This window comes from Microtus pennsylvanicus, chromosome 1 (genome assembly GCF_037038515.1).
Source record: "Microtus pennsylvanicus isolate mMicPen1 chromosome 1, mMicPen1.hap1, whole genome shotgun sequence".
Taxonomy (NCBI): domain Eukaryota; kingdom Metazoa; phylum Chordata; class Mammalia; order Rodentia; family Cricetidae; genus Microtus; species Microtus pennsylvanicus.
In genome coordinates, this window is record NC_134579.1 from 222,671,514 (window position 1) to 222,693,693 (window position 22,180).

The window sequence follows — 22,180 nt, forward strand, 5'->3', positions numbered from 1 at the left end:
AGTGGAAGAAAGGGGAGGGGACTAGAGGAGAGAATGAAGTTAGATGTATAGGAAGGAAGATAGTATCTGGGAAGAATAGACAAGGGGAAAGAATATGATCAAAATATATTGTATAAAATAATTAAATAAGAAGTTACAAAAAAACAAACAAATAAAAATAAACTTTTTTTTTCAGGTCCCCCAGTTCAGAGTTCCATGTTTTTACCAGCAAATGGAGAGTAGAAACAATGTGACAGAATTCATTCTTTTGGGAATTACCACGAATCAAGAGATAAAGAAACTATTTTCTGCATTGTTTCTAATCATTTACATGGCCACAGTGTTGGGAAATGTACTCATTGTAATAACTATAACTAGAAGCCACAGTCTGAGGTCCCCCATGTATTCCTTTCTCACTTCTCTGTCTCTCATAGATGTCACGTATTCATCTGTCACTACTCCCAAGTTGATTGTGGATGGTCTTTCTGACAGAACAACTATCTCCTTTGAAGGCTGCATGACTCAGCTCTTTGCAGACCATTTCTTAGCTGGTGCAGGGATCATCCTTCTCATTGTGATGGCCTATGACCGTTATGTGGCCATCTGTAAACCCCTGCATTACATGACTATCATGACTCCTCGAGTATGCTGCTTGATGATGGGAGGCGCTTGGGTAGGAGGATCCATGCATGCAACCATTCAGCTTCTCTTTATGTATCAAATTCCATTCTGTGGCCCCAATATCATTGACCATTTTATGTGTGACTTGTTCCCATTGTTGCAATTAGCTTGCATGGACACACATATCCTGGGTCTCTTAGTCATTCTTAACAGTGGGGTAATGTGTTTGACCATATTCCTTATGCTCATGACTTCATATGTGGTCATCCTGTGCTCTCTGAAGTCTTGCAGCTCTGAAGGAAGGCACAAAGCCCTCTCCACATGTAGTTCTCACTTCACAGTGGTGGTGTTGTTTTTTGTACCTTGCATCTTCTTGTACATGAGGCCTGTGGTCACTTACCCCATTGATAAAGCAATGGCTGTGTCTGCTATCATTGTTGAGCCAATGTTGAATCCTTTGATCTATACCTTAAGGAATGCAGAGGTGAAAAATGAACTGAGGAAATTGTGGAAGAAAAGAGGACCTTAACTACTATACCCTGATATTGTGAAGACCAATACTTCCTGCAGAGCTGGGGAGATCTATTTTGAGAAGTACCATGAGTCTACATGAAATATAAGAGACTTCATTTAAGCTAATTACCTGTTCAGGATACCACGGTGGCCTGTTTATGCATTTCAGAGACTAGTTTTTAGACACAAGTATATTTTATGCCACGTTTTCCTCAGATGTCTCTAATCATATATTTAAAATGTTTGCATTTTATCAATGTGAGGTCCTCAAAGTTTAGAGTCATTTCTTTTATGTTATCTGAAAAAAAAATATATTCCAAAAGATTTGTTTGATCTTTTCAATATCTATTCCTATTTTAAACCAAATGGATTATTTTTATAATCCTTAACTTTATCTGATCATTGCCTTTAGTTAATATTTACCCCTATATGTATGTTGCATCAGGATTTATCATGACAATCTATTACTTAGACATGCTTCTTGAAGTCTAGGGATATAATGTGCTAGCCATGAAAGCATAAGGACCTAATTTTTACCCCCAGAACCCCAGGAAATACCTGGACATGGCTCTTGTTTTTTATTCCCAGAATTGTTGAGGTTGAGATGGACCAGACAGAATTCTAAAACTTGCTCGTTAGCTAGCCTAGCCAAATTTGCAAGTTTTAGGCTAGGCAGAGACAGTAATTCTAAAACCTTTCACACACACACACACACATTCACATAAAATCTCTTGAATTTTATATTGTCTTCCATCTAATTTTTGTCACAGCAGAAATCATTTCATCCTTTCAGGCCAATAACACTCTGATTATTAACAGAATACCTAGTAACCTAAATTGTACTCAATATTTTTAATACCTAGTAACCTAATATGTACTCAATATTTTTAAAGGACATAAATAAACATCAGACTTACCAGATTAAATGTTTATAAATAAACCTGAAGAACAAGTTAAGGAAATGAGAACATAAATTCTTTAGGAGTCTAAATCTTCCCAATTTAAATGCTTCCAAGGGTATTTTTGGAGAAATATCAGTTTAATTGAGTACTATTCTGATATAGAGGCCAATATAATTCACAATTCTCATCTAGCTCTGTCACTCTAAGTAAACAACTTCTACACTATCAGAATCAGGCACATGATTTCCATTTGCAATTACATAGACACGAATAGTTTTGACTACTCATACTGAAATTATGACTGATCTGTGTCCAAATATTTTTGGACACAAATCATTGTGTCCAAAATATCTTCTCCTGTATGTTCATTAATAAAACTTCATATAGTTCATATAGTGCATTAATAAAACTTAGTTAATTCATCAAACATAGTATTCACCATCTTATCTTCAATACTCTCAACTTCTGATTCAAATATTGACCTAAAGCTTGCAAAACAAACAAAAGCAAAATAAAACAAATTGAAAGACCTTTAAAATAAAATGTGACTCAGTAATACCTCTTCTTGGCATATTCTCTAAGGAATTGACATCTTACTCCATAGACTCTTGTTCAGCAATACTCATTGCCACCCTATTCACAATATCTGGAGATGGGAACAGCTTAAATTTCTTTCAAAAGTCAGATGGATGATAAAAATGTGGTACATATACACAAAGGAATACTGTTCAGTTATAAAGAAAATAAAATCATGAAATTTGCAGCTAAATAGATGGACCTAGAGGAGATTATACTGAATGATTTAACCCAGACCCAGAAAGATAAACCCCACACATATCCCTTCATCTGGTAGTTCCTAGCTCCAAATCCTTTGATAGGAGTATACAACATTGTGGAAGCAGTAAACCAGGAAAGTATAGAGGGACCATGGCAATGGACTGGGGGAGGAATGATTGTAGTTGATAAGGGAAAAGCTGAATAACAACAGGAAGCTCCAATTGGGTTTATTTTGCCTAAGAAAACAGTTTCCCTTCTTGAATGTCAAATAGTGACCATGTTATTTCATTGTATTGTGGCTCTTCCTACCTGTGGTGGTTTGAATGAGAATGGTCCCATGGGCTCATATACTTGAATACTTAATCCCAGTTGGTGGAATAATTCAGGAAAGATTAGATGGTGTGGGTTTTTTGAAAAGGTATGTCTCTGCAAGTAAGCTCTGAGAATTCATAAGCCTGCTTTGCTATGTACTTGAATTGTCAGCTCAATGCAATTTAGTATGAAACACAGATTATTGCTCTGTATCAAATAAAACATGAGCTGCATGCAATGACTTGTACCTATAGTCCCAGCTGCTTGAGGTAATGAAGCAGTATCAGTATGAGTTTGAGTCTAGCCTGATAACAGTGAGATTCTGTTACAAAAAACAAACAACAGAAAGGCAGGGAGGGAAGGAGGGAGGGAGGGAGGGAGGGAGGGAGGGAGGGAGGGAGGGAGGGAAGGAGGGAGGGAGGGAGACACAAAAGCAAAACCAAAACAATGAGACATGGTTCATGAGAAGGAAAGATACTTAAAGGAATTATTGCAACATATTTGATAATTTTATTTTTTAAAAAACTATAGTAGTTTTCTGTGCTGATTAAAGATTATTAATAATTATAAAATTACATTAAAATATTTTTAAACAATATTAAAATAAATTTTAGTAACCAAATGTAAGCATAATGTCACAGAAACCTTAAATCTTGAACTCTAGTATCCTTAATTTACAGAAAAAAGTGACCTAAAACATAAGTAAACTTTAGAACAGATACATTAGACTTGAGCCAAAACATTATCAGCTAATAGTTTCTGCTGTCTTTGTTATATGAAAGTGTAGTTTTTGATTATAGTTGTAAAATAAAAAAAGTCCTGTTTATGTATTATAATCAGTGTCATATTTTATTTCAAAATCATTGAAAAATAAATGCAGATGTTTTTGAAAGTACACATGCTCACAAAACAATTTCATTGTACATAGTTTCTTAATACTTAGTTTCCATATGAAAACTGCTTACAAGTTGGCTTAGAAGGTGAATTGAAAGAAAACATTATTTACCAGGGAGGTGGCAAAAGATGAAATTTTTTAGCTAAACAGTTTACCTTACTTTGAAACTTACTTTCAAAACTTTTGTTTTTTGCTTACTTTGGGATAATTAGGTATCTGTCTTTTCATGTTTGTTTTCACTTTTTCAGAGCCTTAAAGTACTATTTACTGTACTTTAAAATTATTGGAAAATTCATAATCAATGTTAATTTTAGAGGAGATGATCCTCAGGCTCAGTTTTCTCATTTCCAACATGGGAATTGAAATGATTTGATAATGCACTAAATGGCTCTTGAATCATGATGTAATGCTTAAATGTTAAAACACTGGAAAATTTTGTAGATATAGTCATTATTTTTCAGAACTATTTCTTTCATGTGGAGACAAAATTAATATGCAAAAATAGAAGCAGGAACTTGTGTTAAGGAGGTCTGGTCATGGTCTCATTATATCCTTTGGTATATTTATGTCATCTCTATGGTTTGTACTCACATGGGGATCATGTCAGTCAAGCTGTAGATACAAAAACTCCTACATATTTTAAATCAACTTTATGTCATTTTTTCTTTCCCTTACAAGCCTCATTTTCTAAACACTAAATGAAAAATATATGTTGGTTTTGTTGCAAGGTATTCCACTGTGTGAGCTATGGGAGGGTAATCAGTAATATGGATTACAAACTGAAAAAAACAAGAAATCTAGTAAGAAAACGATTACCAAAACAAACCCCAAACACACACACACACACACACACACACACACACACACACACACAACTCATTTTGCCTTGGTTCAACCATTCCTGATCATGGGGTCTACTATGCAGTATAGTGGATACACTCTATTGGAGAAACTGATTTTTCCTTTCCAGGAGGTATGAATTTCAAATTACTTCTTGGTTAGGTGTGTAATTTTGTGTTCACTTCCCCCTCTGAGTGCTGGGATTTTTGCCTGGTTTAAACCTGTGTAGATCTCATGCAAGCTGTTCCAGTGTCTGACTTCACATGTGTTTGAGTATTTGGAAGTTGCTCTAAATATTTCTAATTGAAAACACTGTAGAACATTATTTCTTTTAATATGAAAAAGAATTTAGTGTTTAATATTAGCTAAGGATATATATATATATATTCAATATACATATTCAGCTAGCTTAGAGTTAAATGTTAGTGAGTACAATTTCAACACTAGTCTAAAACAGTAAAGAGATTGCAGGTGTGAGAGTAAATCTTGTTTCAGGGCACTTGCTAAATGAGCAGTATAAGTAGGATTTGCTTTCATTTATCTGATTTTAGGAAGAGGCATCATTGTAAGGCTGTTCAATTCCTGAAAGACTGTTTATGTTTGGAGCTAGCAACCAGATGGGTCATCCTATGATCTCTTTATTGTGTTTGTATTGTTTGCTTGGTCTTTACTCATACAATCTTGGCTGGTCTTCATCTAGTGTGCTTCTACCCCTGGGAAAACCCTGATCTCAGAGTGGATGGAGAGAATTTATGGTAAAGTCATTAGATCCTGAGTCAATGGAGATACAGTCACAAAGGGATGCAGTTGGAATGATACAATCATTCTCATCTTGGAAATCTCTGCCGATCCCACCTTACTGTCTGACTTCTTTCCCCTGAGACCACTACCCAAGAGAGGGCATGGTAAATGTGGTTCTTCTAAAATATTGTTTGAATGTTGTTTACAAAGATAAGCTTAAAATACCACCAAATGTTAGGCAGAGTACCATGGATGGGTTTTTGACAAGCTCCGGTGACTGTTGTTCTAGGGAATTGTTCCTATTTAATGAAAATATAGGTTGTTTTACTATCTATGTCAAAGAACCTACAGTGTACCTTTGTGTAATTTTTACCCTTAATTCTTTGGGAACTCTGTTCCTATCAAGAAAATTTCCAATGCGTTATCAGTTGTTTGTTGCTGTTCTGATTTACAACACATTCCTGGAAAGATTTGTCTCACGTGAGAACATCACTGCTAGGGCCAGATTTTTGGTTGTCTTGATGTTGGCTTAGACATTTATGTATTCAGTATTTACAGTTTTTATATTTTCCCACTGGGATTATCAGGAAACTCTTTTTTTTTTTGAGGTCACAGAGGTAACATAGAAATGAAACTGAGAAAATGTTAACATTTACCTGAGTTTTATTGATGTTACTATTAATCTAAGATGCTATTTGATATTTTTGCAATAATTAACTCACCCAACAAACTCATAATTGTACTTTAATGTGTAAATAAATCACTTCTTTTTTATATTTGTGTGCATAATCACCTCAGAGTGAAGAGTTCTGATCTAACAATGATTTCAGGTGTTTTTGTTTTGTCTTATTTTTTAGTGTACTCGGGGAAATTATTGAAAAACATCAAATAATAGAGATCTGATAACAGTGGCTCAACACAGAATTGGTAACCAAGGTAAGATTCAGCTCTGATGCTTGGTCACATCATGTTAATTAGATGAAATAGTAGAGATGAAAATGTTAAGTTGTGTATTTAAAAATGTATACAGTGGTCGCACCCTGTTGAGACCTCTTTCAGTATTAGAGTCAAACCTGACATCAGACTTGCTGAGTCCTCAGGGTTCGATGCAGTTTCAACAGAATGGTGTTGATTTTAAAGAATAAATTGAGTTTAATTAAGCTGTTAGTGTACAAATATCACAGAATTGAAAGTGATGGAAAGAAAATGAGTCATCCTTAGCAGTTCTTTAGATGATAAACTGAACATGAAATTAGAAAAACTGGAGACCAAATAATATTGCTGTGCTACATAGATGCCACCTTTGCAAGTTCATGTAACAAATTCCATGGATGACATAATGAGGAGGGTACCAGGTAAGTGGTTATGGAGAGGATGACTTATAACAGGGGATGAACAGAGGCAGCAGAAGATAAGAGGAAAGAAAAAAATATGGGTAATGATTAACTAACCTGTAACTTTATTCATAATATGAACATTCTACAAGGTAGGACACAATTCGAAGAGTAATGATGAAGAGTAATTTGTTCCTTTGGTTAAGTTGATTTTCACCAGTTTTACAAGATATCCAAACCTTTTTTTTTTCTTTTTTTGCCGAGTTTGATATTAAGATAACAATAGTTCTTATCTCACACAGCCTGTTTTTTTTTTTTTTTTGGTTGTTTCTTGGTTGCTTTTTTAAGATTAAGATTCACTCTGTATCTCAAGCTTATCTCCATCTCAATCTGTAAACCAAGTTTATCACAAAAGTCAGGTTTCCTAGAGCAAAGTTTATCTTTGTGCAACACCATGTCCAACTATTCCAGTTATCAGTAATTGACCTCAGAACAAAAGAAAACTAAGTTTCTTTACTCTAATAGAGGAATCAATTAACTGAACTGTTTGTTTCTTTATAAAGAGATATGCTAGATTTCAATGGGAGGGAGAGAACACCAAAACAAAAAAAATATCTAGAGGGAAAAATTGATTATGTCAGGGTAGGGCGATGTGTAATAATAAAAATAAAATCATAGTAAGTTCACTAATTATTTATTCTTTCCAAAAAGGCAGTGTTGTGAATATTACCTAATACATGGGGTTTCTATATATGTTAGACAGTGTGATTGCATAGAACACAAGCACTACATAGAAATTGCTGTGAAAATTAAAGCTTTAGATCACTCCTTCAAATTCTTAGCTATTTAACATTTCATGACAAACATTCTGACACCCAGAGCAGAATCAAATTATCAACATATTTTACAAGTCAGAGTCAAAAATAAAATTCAGCTTTAATATATAAGAATGCGCTCCATCAACTTCATTAAGAATAAAAGTAAGATAACCAATGTCAAGTGTCAGCACTGAAGTCATGTACATATAAGCAACATTACATGGACTGAAAAGACTGTATTTATGTGTGTGTATTTGTGTGTGTATGTGTGTGTGTGTATAACAGCAATTAAAGAAAATAAGACTTAATGTTAAGGAGCTAAATGGTAGCATTAAGGAGGAAATAAAAGGGATGCAATAATGTAATTATATTTTAATTTCAAAAACATTTAAACAAAATAACAAAAAAGGAGCCTAACAAAAATGTTTGAAATTCTTGTAAGAAAGATATGGGAAATTGGGATTAGTCTGTATCGTAGGTTTACAAAGAAGCAGAGACTTTAGAGTAAAGCTCTCTCATATATATTTAAGTCAAATGACAAATGTTTTGTACTGTCTACATATCATAGGGTTACTACTTACTGAAAAAATACTTTTATTCTACTGATCTGCTCTGGCAGGAAATTATTTAGAGTGCAGAGATCTTAGTGCTGTTCTTTAAAAGGTTAGTGTAATGATGAAGAGATATCACTTCAAACTGAGATAGCCTAGATGGAGAGTGATGGTGCCTGCCTTTAATCCCAGCACGCAGAAGGCAGAAGCAAATGGATCTGTGTGTTCAAGACCAGTCTGATCTACAAGAGCTAGTTCCAGAACAAGAACAAAAGCTATACAGAGAAACCCTAAACCCTGTTGAAGAAAGAAAGAATGAACGAAAGAAAGAAAGAAAGCTGAGACAGCTTGATTCATAATTCCCATGTTTCTCTGATGATACGTTTAGGCTTCTAAGGTTTAGTTTCCTCATTCTCGAGTAAGGAGATCTAGTAATAGTACTATCATGTAATATAAAACATAAATCTGATAATTGATAAATCAGCTTAAACTCTTCTTAAAATATAATTATGTGCAGACAAAGGATTTTTAATTGATACGTTCATTATTATTTAGAATAATCTTGCTTTTATTCTTGCGATTAATTTTTGTTTTATTCTTACCTTTATCTGGAAATATCACTTCACAAAGAGGCAAAAAAGTTAGTTATGATGGAGGAGTACCAATGGAGTTACCATATCTTTAATGATATATTATTAATATCATCCAATTGACACTGGCTCATTATATAATGATGTTATTTCAATTGTGGGGGTATTGGGTACAATTTCTTAAAAACTTATCCAGAAAATGATGAGACTGTATGATAACTCAGATAATAATTATATGTACGGAATTATATTTTGGAGTTTGATACATGGCTATTACTGAATTTGTCTCTCCAATTACTAGCTGATAATTGAATCTATTATGCTAGGTAGTTTTTAAAGTAAAAGAATATAAATAAGCACAATAACTTATTGATGTTGTCTATTTGATATTATCATAAGGTCCAAAATACATATTTTATTAGTATTAATTTAAAAGTAACAAAATCTTGATTTGAATTTGGCTTCAGTGTTACTGGCAATATGAAATTTAGGTTTTCTTTCACTTCTTTAGACTTATATGCTAATCTCCAAAGTAATTCCTGTTTATGAGACATAGTAGAGACTCAGTGGATATCAGCAATGTATATTAGTAATATTAATGATTCAATTTTAGATGACATACAATTTGAAGAGTCATGCAAGTGAAGAGTTTTTCATATGGTTCTTCAGCTAGGACATTCTAAAAAAGACAGTGTTGACAAGAAATGAACAAGTGAAAATTATTATATTATTTTCCAAGTGTTTTGATTATTTAATGAATAAATATAATTCAGCATCCTAAATTCAAGTTTAAAGATGCAAACACTAAATAAGTCTTGCATATTAAGTAGATTTTCTTTTTGTTGTTTATAAAAAAAAATAAAAGGATGGTATAAGAGAATGGAAATAGAATGGTAAAATTAACGGAAAAACAAACTTGAAACGGGTAATCATAAGTTGGTCAAAGCTTGTCCTAGAATATTAACTTTGTAAATATCTTAAGAATATGTATACAGTAGAATAATAACAAGAGTTCGAGTCTAAGCATGAGTGTAAAGCTTGGATGGTCCTAGACTAGTAGAGTTGAAACTGTCATAAAGCTTTTATTGTTAATGCCTGTTTTTTTTTGTAGTACAAGATGGAGAAAAGAATGATAAAGATAGTATTAGACAGTGCCCCAAACTGCCCCCAAAAAACCAATAATTACTGATAAAAAAAAACATTTCTCCTGCAGATTCTCAAGTTTAGAATTCCATGATTTTATCAACTCACATCAAATGGAGAAGCTGAACAATGTGACTGAATTTATTCTTTTGGGAATTACAAAGAATCTAGAATTAAGAAAAATATTATCAGTTTTGTTCCTACTCATGTATGTAGCTACAATGTTAGGAAACATATTGATTGTGGTAACAATAACGAGAAGTCCTGGTCTGAGGTCTCCCATGTATTTCTTCCTTAAGTCGCTATCCCTCATGGAGGTCACTTACTCTTCTATCATTACCCCCAAGTTAATTGTGGACTCTTTCTCTGAGAACATTTCCATTTCCTTGGAAGGTTGCATGACTCAGCTCTTTGTGGACCACTTCTTTGGTGGTGTGGTGATAATTCTTCTTATTGTGATGGTGTATGATCAGTATGTGGCCATATATAAACCTCTGCATTATATGACAATCATGAGTCCCAGAGTATGTTGCCTTATGGTAGGAGGTACTTGGGTTGGTGGATGTGCACACGCAACCATTCAGCTTCTCTTCATGTACCAAATACCTTTCTGTGGCCCGAATATCATAGATCACTTTATGTGTGATTTATTTCCACTGTTAAAACTGGCCTGCATGGACACCTATATTCTAGGTCTCTTAGTCATTCTCAATAGTGGAGTGATGTGTATAGCTATTTTCCTTATTCTTACTGCTTCCTATGTGATCATTCTCTGCTCCCTAAAGTCCTCTAGCTCTGAAGGAAGGCGTAAAGCCCTCTCAACATGTACTTCCCACTTTACAGTGGTTGTACTCTTTTTTGTGCCTTGTATTTTCTTGTATGTCAGACCTGTGGTCACTTACCCAGTAGACAAGATAATGGCTGTGTCCTTCACTGTCATTGAGCCAATGTTAAATCCTTTGATATACACCTTGAGAAATGCAGAGGTTAAAAATGCCCTAAGGAGGCTTCTAAGGAAACAGGGGACATTGAGTAGTCATTAGCTTATACTCAGGAAGGAATACTGCCCAAAAAGCTAAAAGAGATCTCTCCTCTGCATTACTCTACTCCATTGTGAATCCAGCCCCATGGATGTCTTTCAGATTTAACAACCAGGTATTGATACAATGTTCCTTTCTATTCTGGTTAGTGTCTTATCCCCAGGAAATCAAACTATCAAATTTATACTACATCTTTCTTATCCTAAGTCTCTAGAAAACAAAACCAAAGTAAAATCTTTATTTTTGAAAAGTATTTGATAATACTATCAAATATGTGACTTTGGAAACATTCTGAAAACTCTAAGACACTAGAAATTTTACTGAACATCATATCCAAAATAAATAATCTATCTTGAACTTTCTTAACATTTATGACTGTTGCTATTCTAGATTTCCCATGAAATCAACTATTACAACATGAGCTAATACATAGTTAAAATCTTAAATTGCTTATGCTTCTATGCCTCTGACCTAGACAATGTATGTTTCAATTGCTGAAAGCAGCAAATACAAAAGTTTGAATCAACATCCTAAAATCTGTCATAAAGTTTGAAAATGACTATTCATGGATGTTCTTTGATAAAGAGTGTTGTTTCTTGTCTAGATCAATTGGAATCAATTTGATTCAGTCATTTAATACCTTGTAAAACTTGGTTAAGAATTTTGTAAAGTAGCCCATTCCTTCCTGTATGTGATGCTTTCTGTGATGTTCAATAAACATTGTGTAGTAATTTTTCTAAGGACAGAGGCCCAGATGCATTTCCAGTCACACACAGAGAGATAAGCACCATTCATAGTTTCAAACAAACATCAGAACAAAGAGATACACAGTCACAGGCAGAAACAAACATGTCAGAACTTCACAGAATCACATACAACCTTCAGGCAGGCAGAGATTCAGAAGTATACAACAGACAGAGGACAGAAAACACAAGAAGCATGGCATAGAGTATCCAAGTCTGGATTCATTCTTGGTTAAAAGACTCTGGGGAAGTGCTTATATTTCTTTCCTTAATGTGACTCCATGTATTTTTGGTAACTCAGGGTTAATCATTAAGAAATGTAATGCATATATCTGACAAAATGGACTTGAAATTAAAGCTAATCAAAAGAGACAAAGAGGGATACTTCACTCTGATCAAGGAAACAGTTAAAGAAGAAGGTATTAGTATCCTAAACATACATGAACCAAATTCTACTGTATCTAGTTTCATAAAAGATTTGTACAACTAAATTTAAAAATGCAGATGAACATCAATCCAGTAACAATAGGTGATTTCAAAACTCAACTTTCTATATTAATCAGGGAAAGTCATTTGAACAAAAATTAAACAGAAAAACAAGAGAATTAATTGACATTATATATCAAATGACTTAATATATGTCTGTAGAATATTCTAACCCAAAACAAAAGAAAGCGTGTTCTCTTATCTACACACACAGGATTGAAAATTTCTAAGATAGACAAAATTCTAGGACACAATGATGTGGGAGTGTCATATATCAATCTGTTGATTTCATTGGTTAAGCAATAAAGAAACTGCTTGGCCCTGATAGGTTAAAACATAGGTGGGAGGAGTAAACAGAACAGAATGCTGGGAGGAAGAGGAAGTGAGCTCAGAGACGCCATGCTCCTATCTCCCGGGTACACACGATGAAGCTCCGACCCAGGATGGACGTAGGCTAGAATCTCCCTGGTAAGCCACCTCATGGGCTACACAGATGATTAGAAATGGGCTAAATTAATATGTGAGAATTAGCCTAGAAGAGGCTAGATAGAAATGGGCCAAGCAGTGTTTAAAAGAATGCAGTGTCCGTGTAATTATTTCGGGGTATAAGCTAGACAGGTGGCTGGGATGCTGGGGACGCAGCCCCGCCACTCATATTACAACAACACAAAACAAATTTGTGCAAATTCAAAAAGACTGAAATCACTCCTTTTATCCTACATAACTGCAAAGTAATAAAACTTAAAACTGATAGCAAAGCAATCTCCAATAAATACATAAGGTCATAGAAATTAAGCAACTCATTACTGAATAATGACTAGGTTAAAGAAGAACTCTAGAAATAAATTTTTAAAATTACTAAAAAGTATGAAATGAAAACACAACCACTACAAATAAGAACAAAATATATAGCTTTAAGTGGAGGATTAATGACCTAAAGGCTCTGCTGAACTGGAAAGCTCTGGACCTGACTTCATCTATAAAACCTGTTGAGTGTTAGGATCCAGGAAGTTTCCCTCTGTTGGTATCTACTACCTTGAGCAGGGAAACTGATTTGAGGATGGAATCTTTCACCCCTTTCCTCCCACAAAACCCCAAGCTTGCTGTGCAACATTTGTAGTCTCAACACCAGTGGTGACAACAGAAAACTGCAATTATACTGAGCAATGATTTAATTTCTTTCTCTCCCTTTCATCCCTAGTGTACCCAAGCACTTTGACATCATGCCTAAGCACAGCCTTTCCCATTAACTCCAAAAGAGTACATGGGTACACACTTAAACACAACAGTTTAAAAAACAGATGAGTGACTGACCTCTCAGGTTGACTGTTCCAAAATTTAGACCCTAGCTAAACCTCAGGGCACATTCTGTGCCTCTCCCCTCTCATCCCAGCACCGGGAAAGCAGCTGAACTCTGCCTCCACCTGTGGTGGAACTCTACTGCTCTGGGGCAGTCCCCAACAGCATGGAAGCAGGTGAGATAACAGCCAATATCAAACTAAGTAGAGAAAACCAGTAAGTGTTTCCACTAAAATCAGGAACAAGAAATGGATATCTGCTCTTTTGATACCTGCTTTGTATAGTATTTGAAGTCTTAGATTGAACAACAACAAAAAGAAACTTCTATAAATTCAATGAAATGAACCTCAACATCCAGCACAAGTCTTCACAAAAAGAAATAAAGAAAAATGTTCAAATTCACATAGAAACACTTGCAAAAATAGAAAAAACAATAAAAGAAAACAGAATAGCTAAAATTATTCTGCATGATAAATGAAACCCTGGAGACATCACAATCACATATTTAAGACTGTGTTACAGAGCTGTAATAACCAAAACAGCAACAATATTTGCATAAAACATACATTGTTAGAATAGAATTGAAGATGAAGACATTATTTCATAAACCAAGCGTTACATTATTTTTTAAATGAGGTTCAAAAGTGCTATAGAAAATATATCTTTTAAAATGGTGTTATATGCAGAAAATATGAAGACATCCTATACCTATTACCGAGCATAAAACACAGTAAAAAAATATGGATCAAGAACTTCAGTGCAGCCAGGTGGTGGTGGTGCACGCCTTTAATGCCAGTACTCACGAGGCAGAGGCAGGTGGACCTCAGTGAGTTTGAGGTCAGCCTGGTCTACAAGAGCTAGTTCCAGGGCAGACTCCAAAAGCCACAGAGAAACCCTGTCTCAAAAAACCAAAACCAAAAAAAAAATCAGTGCAAAATCATATATCCTGAACCTGATGGAAGATAAAGTATAGAAATGAAATCATTGCAGCATCACTTTTCATTTATGATGACCATGTAGTGCATGACTTTGACAGTGAAGATTTCCACATCTGCCAGTAAGTGAGCAATGAAAAGCTTTCTTTGCTGTAGCCAAGTCTCTGATGAGCATCAGAACCACAGGGGAGATGTATATGTGGATATATTTTCATTTTTGTATAATCTGAGCACAAGATGATTATACAAAACCCTCTCATCCTATAGTTCTGACATAATGGTGGTAGTTCTACTTTTAGTGCCTGAAATTTATACCTACATGTTAACTGTAGGATGTGAGATCAAGGATAAGGTCATGCCTGTGTTTTACAGATGATTGTCCCCATGCCCAATCCCCTCATCAATCGTCTTACTTACACTGAAATGAGAATTGTCATGTACAGGTGTGAAACACAGGCATTTTTTAAAATCTTGTTATTCAGAAAGAAATTAAATTTTAACTAGCTCAACACAAATGTTTCAGAGTTTTGTGGATGTGTTGCACAAATGAAAGACCTGTCCTTCTAGACACCAACTAGACTGCTCTAGAATGCATTGATAGAGTACATCGTTATTGGTAAGGTCCTGAGCTCAGTTCTTGTTACAAGCCACAATATCATACAGTAATTGCTCAATCATCTTTTTTTGATTGACTTATCAAAGCCAATGGTTTTGGTAAAGGTTTTTAAACTAAGAGGTAAGGAATTTGTTGTCATTACTTCATGAATGAGTGGTTGTCCTTTATTGTAGATTTTGTTGCAGCTAACTTCCTTTCTGTTACATATTTGGGAATTAGTTCCATATTTCACAACAGTTTCCCATCATCAGACCTTGTTCTTCTCTCTTAGGTAAATGCGGTTGTAATCGTACTCCTTGCAATTATCTTTATCAGCAGGCATAACAGTGCTTAGGGTCCAGACATAGAACATTGCCTGTCCAAGCTGCCTCTCTGGTTTTACCTCTCTCTAAAGATTCTTAACTCATTAAGCTCACCTTCACCTCAGTTTACTGATGACTTTAGTTCAGGAAATTTATAGTTTGTGTTTTCATCTCAAGGACAGCAGAAGAGATCTCGGCCACAGACTCACAATGCACATGATCACAATGGCTGAAAACAGCATACCCCGGTACTGATAATTTAGAGACCTGTGTCTCTTCTTCACTATGGGACATAGTCCGGTAGAAACTGCAGCCTCCGGTGTATGTGCTAATCGGATCAAGGGCCATGATTTCAGCCTGACTGTTTATGTAGGTTGCCTAGTTTCTTGGCAGCCTCTGTGCTTGCTGGGAGAAAAGAAGCAGAGCACTGATTTAAAAAATCTGTGCCCCATTCATAATTTTACTGAAAATGAACGTTTTAAGTTTTATCTACCACCTATAAATGGAGTTTACTTAACTAACCTTCCTTTTGAGAATTCCCTGATGTTTTAATTCCTTTAACTTTCTCCATTTAGGAGCTCACCAGATGTGCACTAGCCACTCCTGTGAACCTTCCTCCCTCCCTCCCCCTTCCTCCCCCTCCCTCCTCCTCTCTCTTTGTGTGTGTGTGTGTGTGTGTGTGTGTGTGTGTGTGTGTGTGTGTGTCTTTATGTGAAAACCCTTATCTGACTTTTATGGGGCAAAAGTTTTCCAGTCCTGGAATCTGCTAGGGCTTTGCTAGTTTTAAGGGTATGTATGGCTGGGAACGTTTGTAACAGGTAGAAGGGTCAAGATCTAAGAACAGTGTAGAACAAGAGAGAACAAGATGTAACAATGAGAAATAATGAATTGAAGAGAAAATAATAAATACATACAGACAAACAATTCCTGTTTTGTGTAGAATTTTTACCCCTCAAATCTTTGCCCTCAGATTTTTACCCCCCCCCCCTTTAGCTCATCCTGGGATCTTTAATTGAACCCTGAATGGAAGCTTTATCTAAAACTTTTAAGACTCCCCATGGGTTCTCCACCATCACAAAATAAGAACTAAAAGTACACTTGTGAGCATACCATTTATCTGTTGAAGAACCTATGTGAAATCAATTAATTTTTTTTCTGGGAACACATTGTTGTTTTCTGTCTCTACATATTTTGTTTTGTTTAGGACAGAGTTTCTCTGTGTAGCTGTATAGTCCTGGAATTAACTTTGTAGATGAGATCAGCCTCTCTCACTTTGTAGATCCACCTGCCTGTGCTTCCCAAGTGAGTGTTGGAATGAAAAGCATTCACCACCATGCCTGGCTACTTTGTTGTGTTCTCACATTTCCAATGATCATATTTTAAAATTGTTCAAATCTTATTTTATTAATGACACAATTCAATGTATGGGAAAAAATTTATTATTTTTAAAATAGATTTTGAAGTCAGTGATATTGAGGCCATATATTAGATGATGTTATTATAATCTCAAAATAAAAAGAGATAATTCAAAAAACTTAAAGAAAATATCTTATGTAAATCACTCCCATAACCCTACTGGATTTTTGAAAACTATAACTATACTTTTATCCAAGCCATAATCTATGAGAACAGTGTTACTCAGGTGTACTACATTTCAAAGAGCTTAATGATTGTAAATTTACCTAGAACATGAGTGATCATAATGGAACAAACTTCAAGCTTTATCAAATCAGCTTTAACAGTGTAGACTCACTAGAACAAGAAAATTCATTTAATGTCATTAATCAGGTATTGATGTGTTGAAGGAGCTGATTCTGTAGCGGGAGCTGCGGGCTGAGTTCCTATCACCCAGCTCCTGACTGCCTAGCTAGCTTATGCCCCAAAATAACAACACACAAACTGTAATCTTTTAAACATTGCTTGGCCCATTTCTATTAATGTGTGTAGCACCCCAAGGTGCACTTACCGTGAATATTCTAGCCTACATCCATCCTGGGTCAGAGCTTTATCGCCTCTGGCTCTGAGAGGAGCTGCATGACTTCTGAGCTCACTTCCTCTTCCTCCCAACATTTTGTTCTGTTTACGCCACCCACCTATGTTCTAACCTACCAGGGTCAAGGCAGTTTCTTTATTTATCCAAGGACCTTCCTCCATCAGTGATAAGGTCTTGGTTTATATATTTGCTTTTGACATGACTAAAAAAGGAAAGTCTATAGTGAGTAAATTAGAAATGGTGATACCTCCCTCACGAAGAAGATGGCAAAGCAGAAATTCAAGGATCCATGAAATAGGAATGCTAGTGCCATTTGTCATGTAAATCCTACTATTCAACCTAGCAGAGATTGGATGACCTACTTTTGATAAAAATTTTGAGAAAGATAGCTTTGACTGAGAGGATGGACCTTGAACATTTCTGTTATCAAACTTTATATTAGTGGGAACTTAAGAAAGAAAAATATCACAGAACCAGAATATATCAATGAAAGATTTTTAATGGGGTTTAGGTGGAAAGGGTCAATTGCAAATATTTAGCTTCAAAAGTCATAGATTGTATAACATAATTCATTAGTACTGAATTGGCATTAGAAACACCAAATGTGTGTTTTAACAGTAGTGAAACTATAACCTAGACTGGGTAAGTTTTCCCCATTCTAGAGTCATTTTTTTCTTCTCTTTCAAGGCCACCCCATAAATGACAGCTCTTTTATTCTTCATGATTTAAATGTTTTATGTAAAATTTACAGTCAATAATTTTCTGATTTAAATCAAAATATATTTATTTGTCTTCTGCATGTATTTTTCTATTGAACAATACCAGAATAGCATCTTTCATTTGAGCATTTCTCAAGGTATAGATTAAAGGGTTTAACATGGGAGTTATCATTGTGTAGAACACAGCAACTGCCTTATCAATAGGTAAAGTAGTTGCAGGTCTCAAATAAACAAATATGGAGGGCACAAAGAATAAAACAACCACAGTGATGTGGGAGATGCAAGTGGATAGGGCTTTGCGTCTCCCTTCTGCACTGTGGTTTCTTAATGAGTACAGGATAACTGTGTAGGAGCCCAGAAGAAGGAGAAATAATAAAAGACAGATAAACCCACTGTTGGCAGCAACAAAGAGCCCCAGAACATGGGTATCAGTGCAAACCAGTTCAAGCAAAGGGTTCAGATCACACATAAAATGATCTATGACATTAGGGCCACAGAAAGGTAAATCAATAATGAACAGGATCTGTATGATTCCATGAAGAAACCCTCCCATCCATGACACCCCCACTAGCAGGTTACATACTGCTCGGTTCATGATGGTTACATAATGCAGGGGTTTGCAGATGGCCACATACCGATCATAAGCCATTGCAGTAAGCAGGATGATTTCAGCACCTGCAAAGAAATGTTCTCCAAAGACTTGGGTCATGCATCCATTGAATTGAATGGTCTTTTTTTCGTGAAGTGAATCAAAAATCAGTTTAGGGTTATTGACAGAAGAATAGCAGGCATCAATAAAGGAGAGATAGGCAAGGAAGAAGTACATAGGGGACCTTACCAATTTATGGAATATAATGGTGACCACAATGAGCAAATTTCCAATCAAAGAGACTAAGTAGATAACTAAAAACACAACAAATATAATTTTCTCCATGTTTTTGTTCTGTGTGAGGCCCAGGAGAACAAATTCGGTCACATTCCTCTTTTCCATTTGTTTCATTGGAAAGTTAATCGCTTTTTATTTGCCAGAAAAAAAATAATGCATCATCAACTTCCTTTAACTTCGGAATTATCATAATTAACATTTCAATGCTACTCATGTACAAAATTTTGTGAATATTTTTCTTGCTGTTTTCACATACAGAATACAGGTCTTCATTCTTTGGGTTACTCAAATTGACTCCTGGATCACTGGATTAATATGACTGCAAAGAATATTTTTAAAAAAAACAACTTTCATAAATAATGCTGGAGGTGGAGAATTTCAAATATGTGGAGGATCAAAGTAATGTTCACCAAAATAAAGCTAAAGCATTTTGTTTAATCCTATGAGATAAATAAAAGGTAACTTAAAATATAACTTGAACACTAAAAAGTCATTGGGATAAGAGGAAACTCTGGGCACCAATACACTAAACTGAATTTAGTATCTTGGAAGAAACAGAATTGAGTTCCTAAATCAAATCTAGAGAAGGAAGCTCAGGTATTATACTATTTGTCAAGTTTTATTTTCATCACTTGAAAAAGGCATTTTGATTTACAAAAAAAATCCAAATACTGAATTATGATTCAAATAATCATAATTATTTGAAATAAATTATGAATGATGATTCTATCTTCTTCAAATAAACTACCAGGATCTGAAAACTATTTATCTTTATTTACTTTTCTAATATCAATATTAATAAGAAATTAAAACAACTCAATAATGGGTATAAAGGAAGTCAGGGAAATAAACAAAACTACTTAATAAAGAAATAAATGAGATACTAAAAAAATCTATAATAACTAACAGTATAAATGAAAGACTTGTAAAAATTTTAATAAAATATTTTTTCTATCTACTAAACATTATTCTTCTTTTCTTGACTGCCTTTAATATCCAGTGTAGCTGCTGTTATTTATCTATTTTAGAGATAAGGAAATGACAGATAGGACCATGTAAAAGTTAAGGTTAATATTAGATTGACAAAACATACTGTTCCTTAGTTGAAGTTTAAGCATTTCTTTATTTAATCCTAGTTGTAAATGAAATGGATGATTAATATTTTTTTCTACAACTTTTATAGTTATTTTTATATTTATATAACATTATATTACTCATATAACATATCATTATATAATAGTTTTATTGTTACATATATAAACCATAAAGTTAGTGTTTTTATGCTTGAAATCAGAAAAAATGATGACTTTGATTATTGTCATTTTTACTTAATATTAAATGGCAATTTTTATACAGATATTATTATTAAAAATTTACCATTACACTTCATAATTGTCATTTTATACAAATATTGGTTTATAATTTACTCTAAATGTGCTTCTAACTCTTCATAGAATTTTATATAACTTAGGTGACAACATCTGTTGTGAGCCCACAAGAATTATACAGTAAATGTACAGCAGACACTTCTACTGATGTATCCACAGGAATTGTACATGTATAGTTCACCTGGAGTAACCCATTTTTGCAGAGCTACAGGCAAATTTGTCCTTTGAAGAAGTCACTGTCAGGTCAGGTGTATAAAAATAATGTGAAATCATGGCATTTCTCCCATCTATAATATCCCAGGAGTGTATAAACCTGACTTTTCCTGTAGGGCAACTAGATACCTCTCCCCATACCATGAAGTCTGGAAAAGTTTTTCCCCCTTCTTCCTTTTTATCCCAAAGAATAAAGAAACATGCAGGTACAAATTACCTGAGTCAGTTTGTTCTACACCTCAGATCCCATTCCCAAGCCAGTTTCCACTTGCTGTGGAAGTCCAATTCCGAAGCCTGTGAGTGCTGAGGCTAGTACTGAGAATCACTCAATAATCTACATTTGCCAAGGAATATGTAGATGCTTCATGACATATTTACATATTTACATTCCAAGTACTAGGAAATGCATGCTTCTGGATTCTAGAATTTGTTATTTTATCTTGGCCTACCTTAAGATCTGTTTTCTCTAACATAATTATGAAGTGGGGTCCCAGAATCCTTTTTTTTTCATATGGTTTTTATTGATCTATACATTTTTCTCCCTTTTTATCCTCTTTTTTTATAACCCATTATGAACTATTGGAGCAGTGACCAAATATATCCATTCAAGAATTGAAAAGAGCAAGAAGCCAGCTTTCCCTCCTTTCACTCTTCTCATTTTACATTCATTTCCTCTCACCTCATGAGGCTGCTTTATCATTTGACTTAAAAGTAAAACCTGCCTTATAATTTCCTGTGAGAATTGGTTAAAATAGAAAAATATGCACAAAGGTAAAAAGTATAAAGCTTCAAGTTATTTTTGTAAAGTTGTGTATACATAACAGATAAGCTTAAATAGGTGGGCAAAAACATGGAAAAACATTCGACCCTGTCATGAACTATAGAAGAATTATCCCCAACTGAACTTTCTTTCTAAGAAGCCACAGAGCTGGGTTTCACAGTGAGTTGTCTGTGTTTCTGCTTATAATCAAGATCTTAATAATAACAAAATTAATACTAATCTTTGTTACTTATTAGTGAGAGGTCCAAGTAATCTTTTTTTTTTGCTCATGATTTATTCTGATTATTAATGGGAGTGACAAAGGGCAAAATAATATTTCATAAAATAGATAGGTGGGTCTTATTCATTGTTTTATTTTTGTTAGTTTCACAATATCTAATGATAATGATAAAACATTTATCTGTTAAATTTTAAAAATTAGGATGAAAAGGGAAACTGCTGTGACTGTATATGATGAACATTTAGAGATGATTATTGCTATCTGTGAAAAAAATTACAGTTCTAATAAGCACATTTGAAAAACATACCTTAGCAATTCGAAACGGTCTTGACCATAGTTGTGACTGTTCAGTGTTCACATCAATACCATCTTCAGTGAAATTTTCCTTAGAGAAAAGAAAGTTTTTCTATGAAATATGTGAATGCATTTGCTAAGAAACTCCTTAGATAACTTACTGTCAAATAGCCCTGTGTTAAAGAAGTGACTTCACAAGGAAATTCTTTATCGATTCTCCCCAAATTAAAATTATTTCAGAGAATTCAT

The 22,180-nt window shown here is 34.5% G+C and overlaps 3 protein-coding genes across 3 annotated transcripts; 2 read left to right on the plus strand and 1 right to left on the minus strand.

Moving 5' to 3' along the window:
- The first annotated feature begins 211 nt into the window (after positions 1–211).
- LOC142842721 (olfactory receptor 4C6-like) lies at positions 212–1,129 on the plus strand. Its single transcript, XM_075959418.1, has one exon. The coding sequence runs from the start codon at positions 212–214 to the stop codon at positions 1,127–1,129; it is 918 nt and encodes a 305-aa protein (XP_075815533.1).
- Positions 1,130–10,129: 9,000 nt separating this feature from the next.
- LOC142835219 (olfactory receptor 4C6-like) lies at positions 10,130–11,059 on the plus strand. Its single transcript, XM_075948571.1, has one exon. The coding sequence runs from the start codon at positions 10,130–10,132 to the stop codon at positions 11,057–11,059; it is 930 nt and encodes a 309-aa protein (XP_075804686.1).
- A 7,154-nt stretch (positions 11,060–18,213) lies between these two features.
- LOC142842722 (olfactory receptor 4C46-like) lies at positions 18,214–19,149 on the minus strand. Its single transcript, XM_075959419.1, has one exon. It carries the CDS (start codon positions 19,147–19,149, stop codon positions 18,214–18,216), a length of 936 nt encoding a protein of 311 aa, XP_075815534.1.
- Positions 19,150–22,180: the final 3,031 nt, after the last annotated feature.

Bases quoted from the DNA above. Each gene is read 5' to 3' on its own strand.
- LOC142842721 (XM_075959418.1), top strand. From the start codon at position 212: ATGGAGAGTAGAAACAATGTGACAGAATTCATTCTTTTGGGAATTACC.
- LOC142835219 (XM_075948571.1), top strand. From the start codon at position 10,130: ATGGAGAAGCTGAACAATGTGACTGAATTTATTCTTTTGGGAATTACA.
- LOC142842722 (XM_075959419.1), bottom strand. From the start codon at position 19,149: ATGAAACAAATGGAAAAGAGGAATGTGACCGAATTTGTTCTCCTGGGC.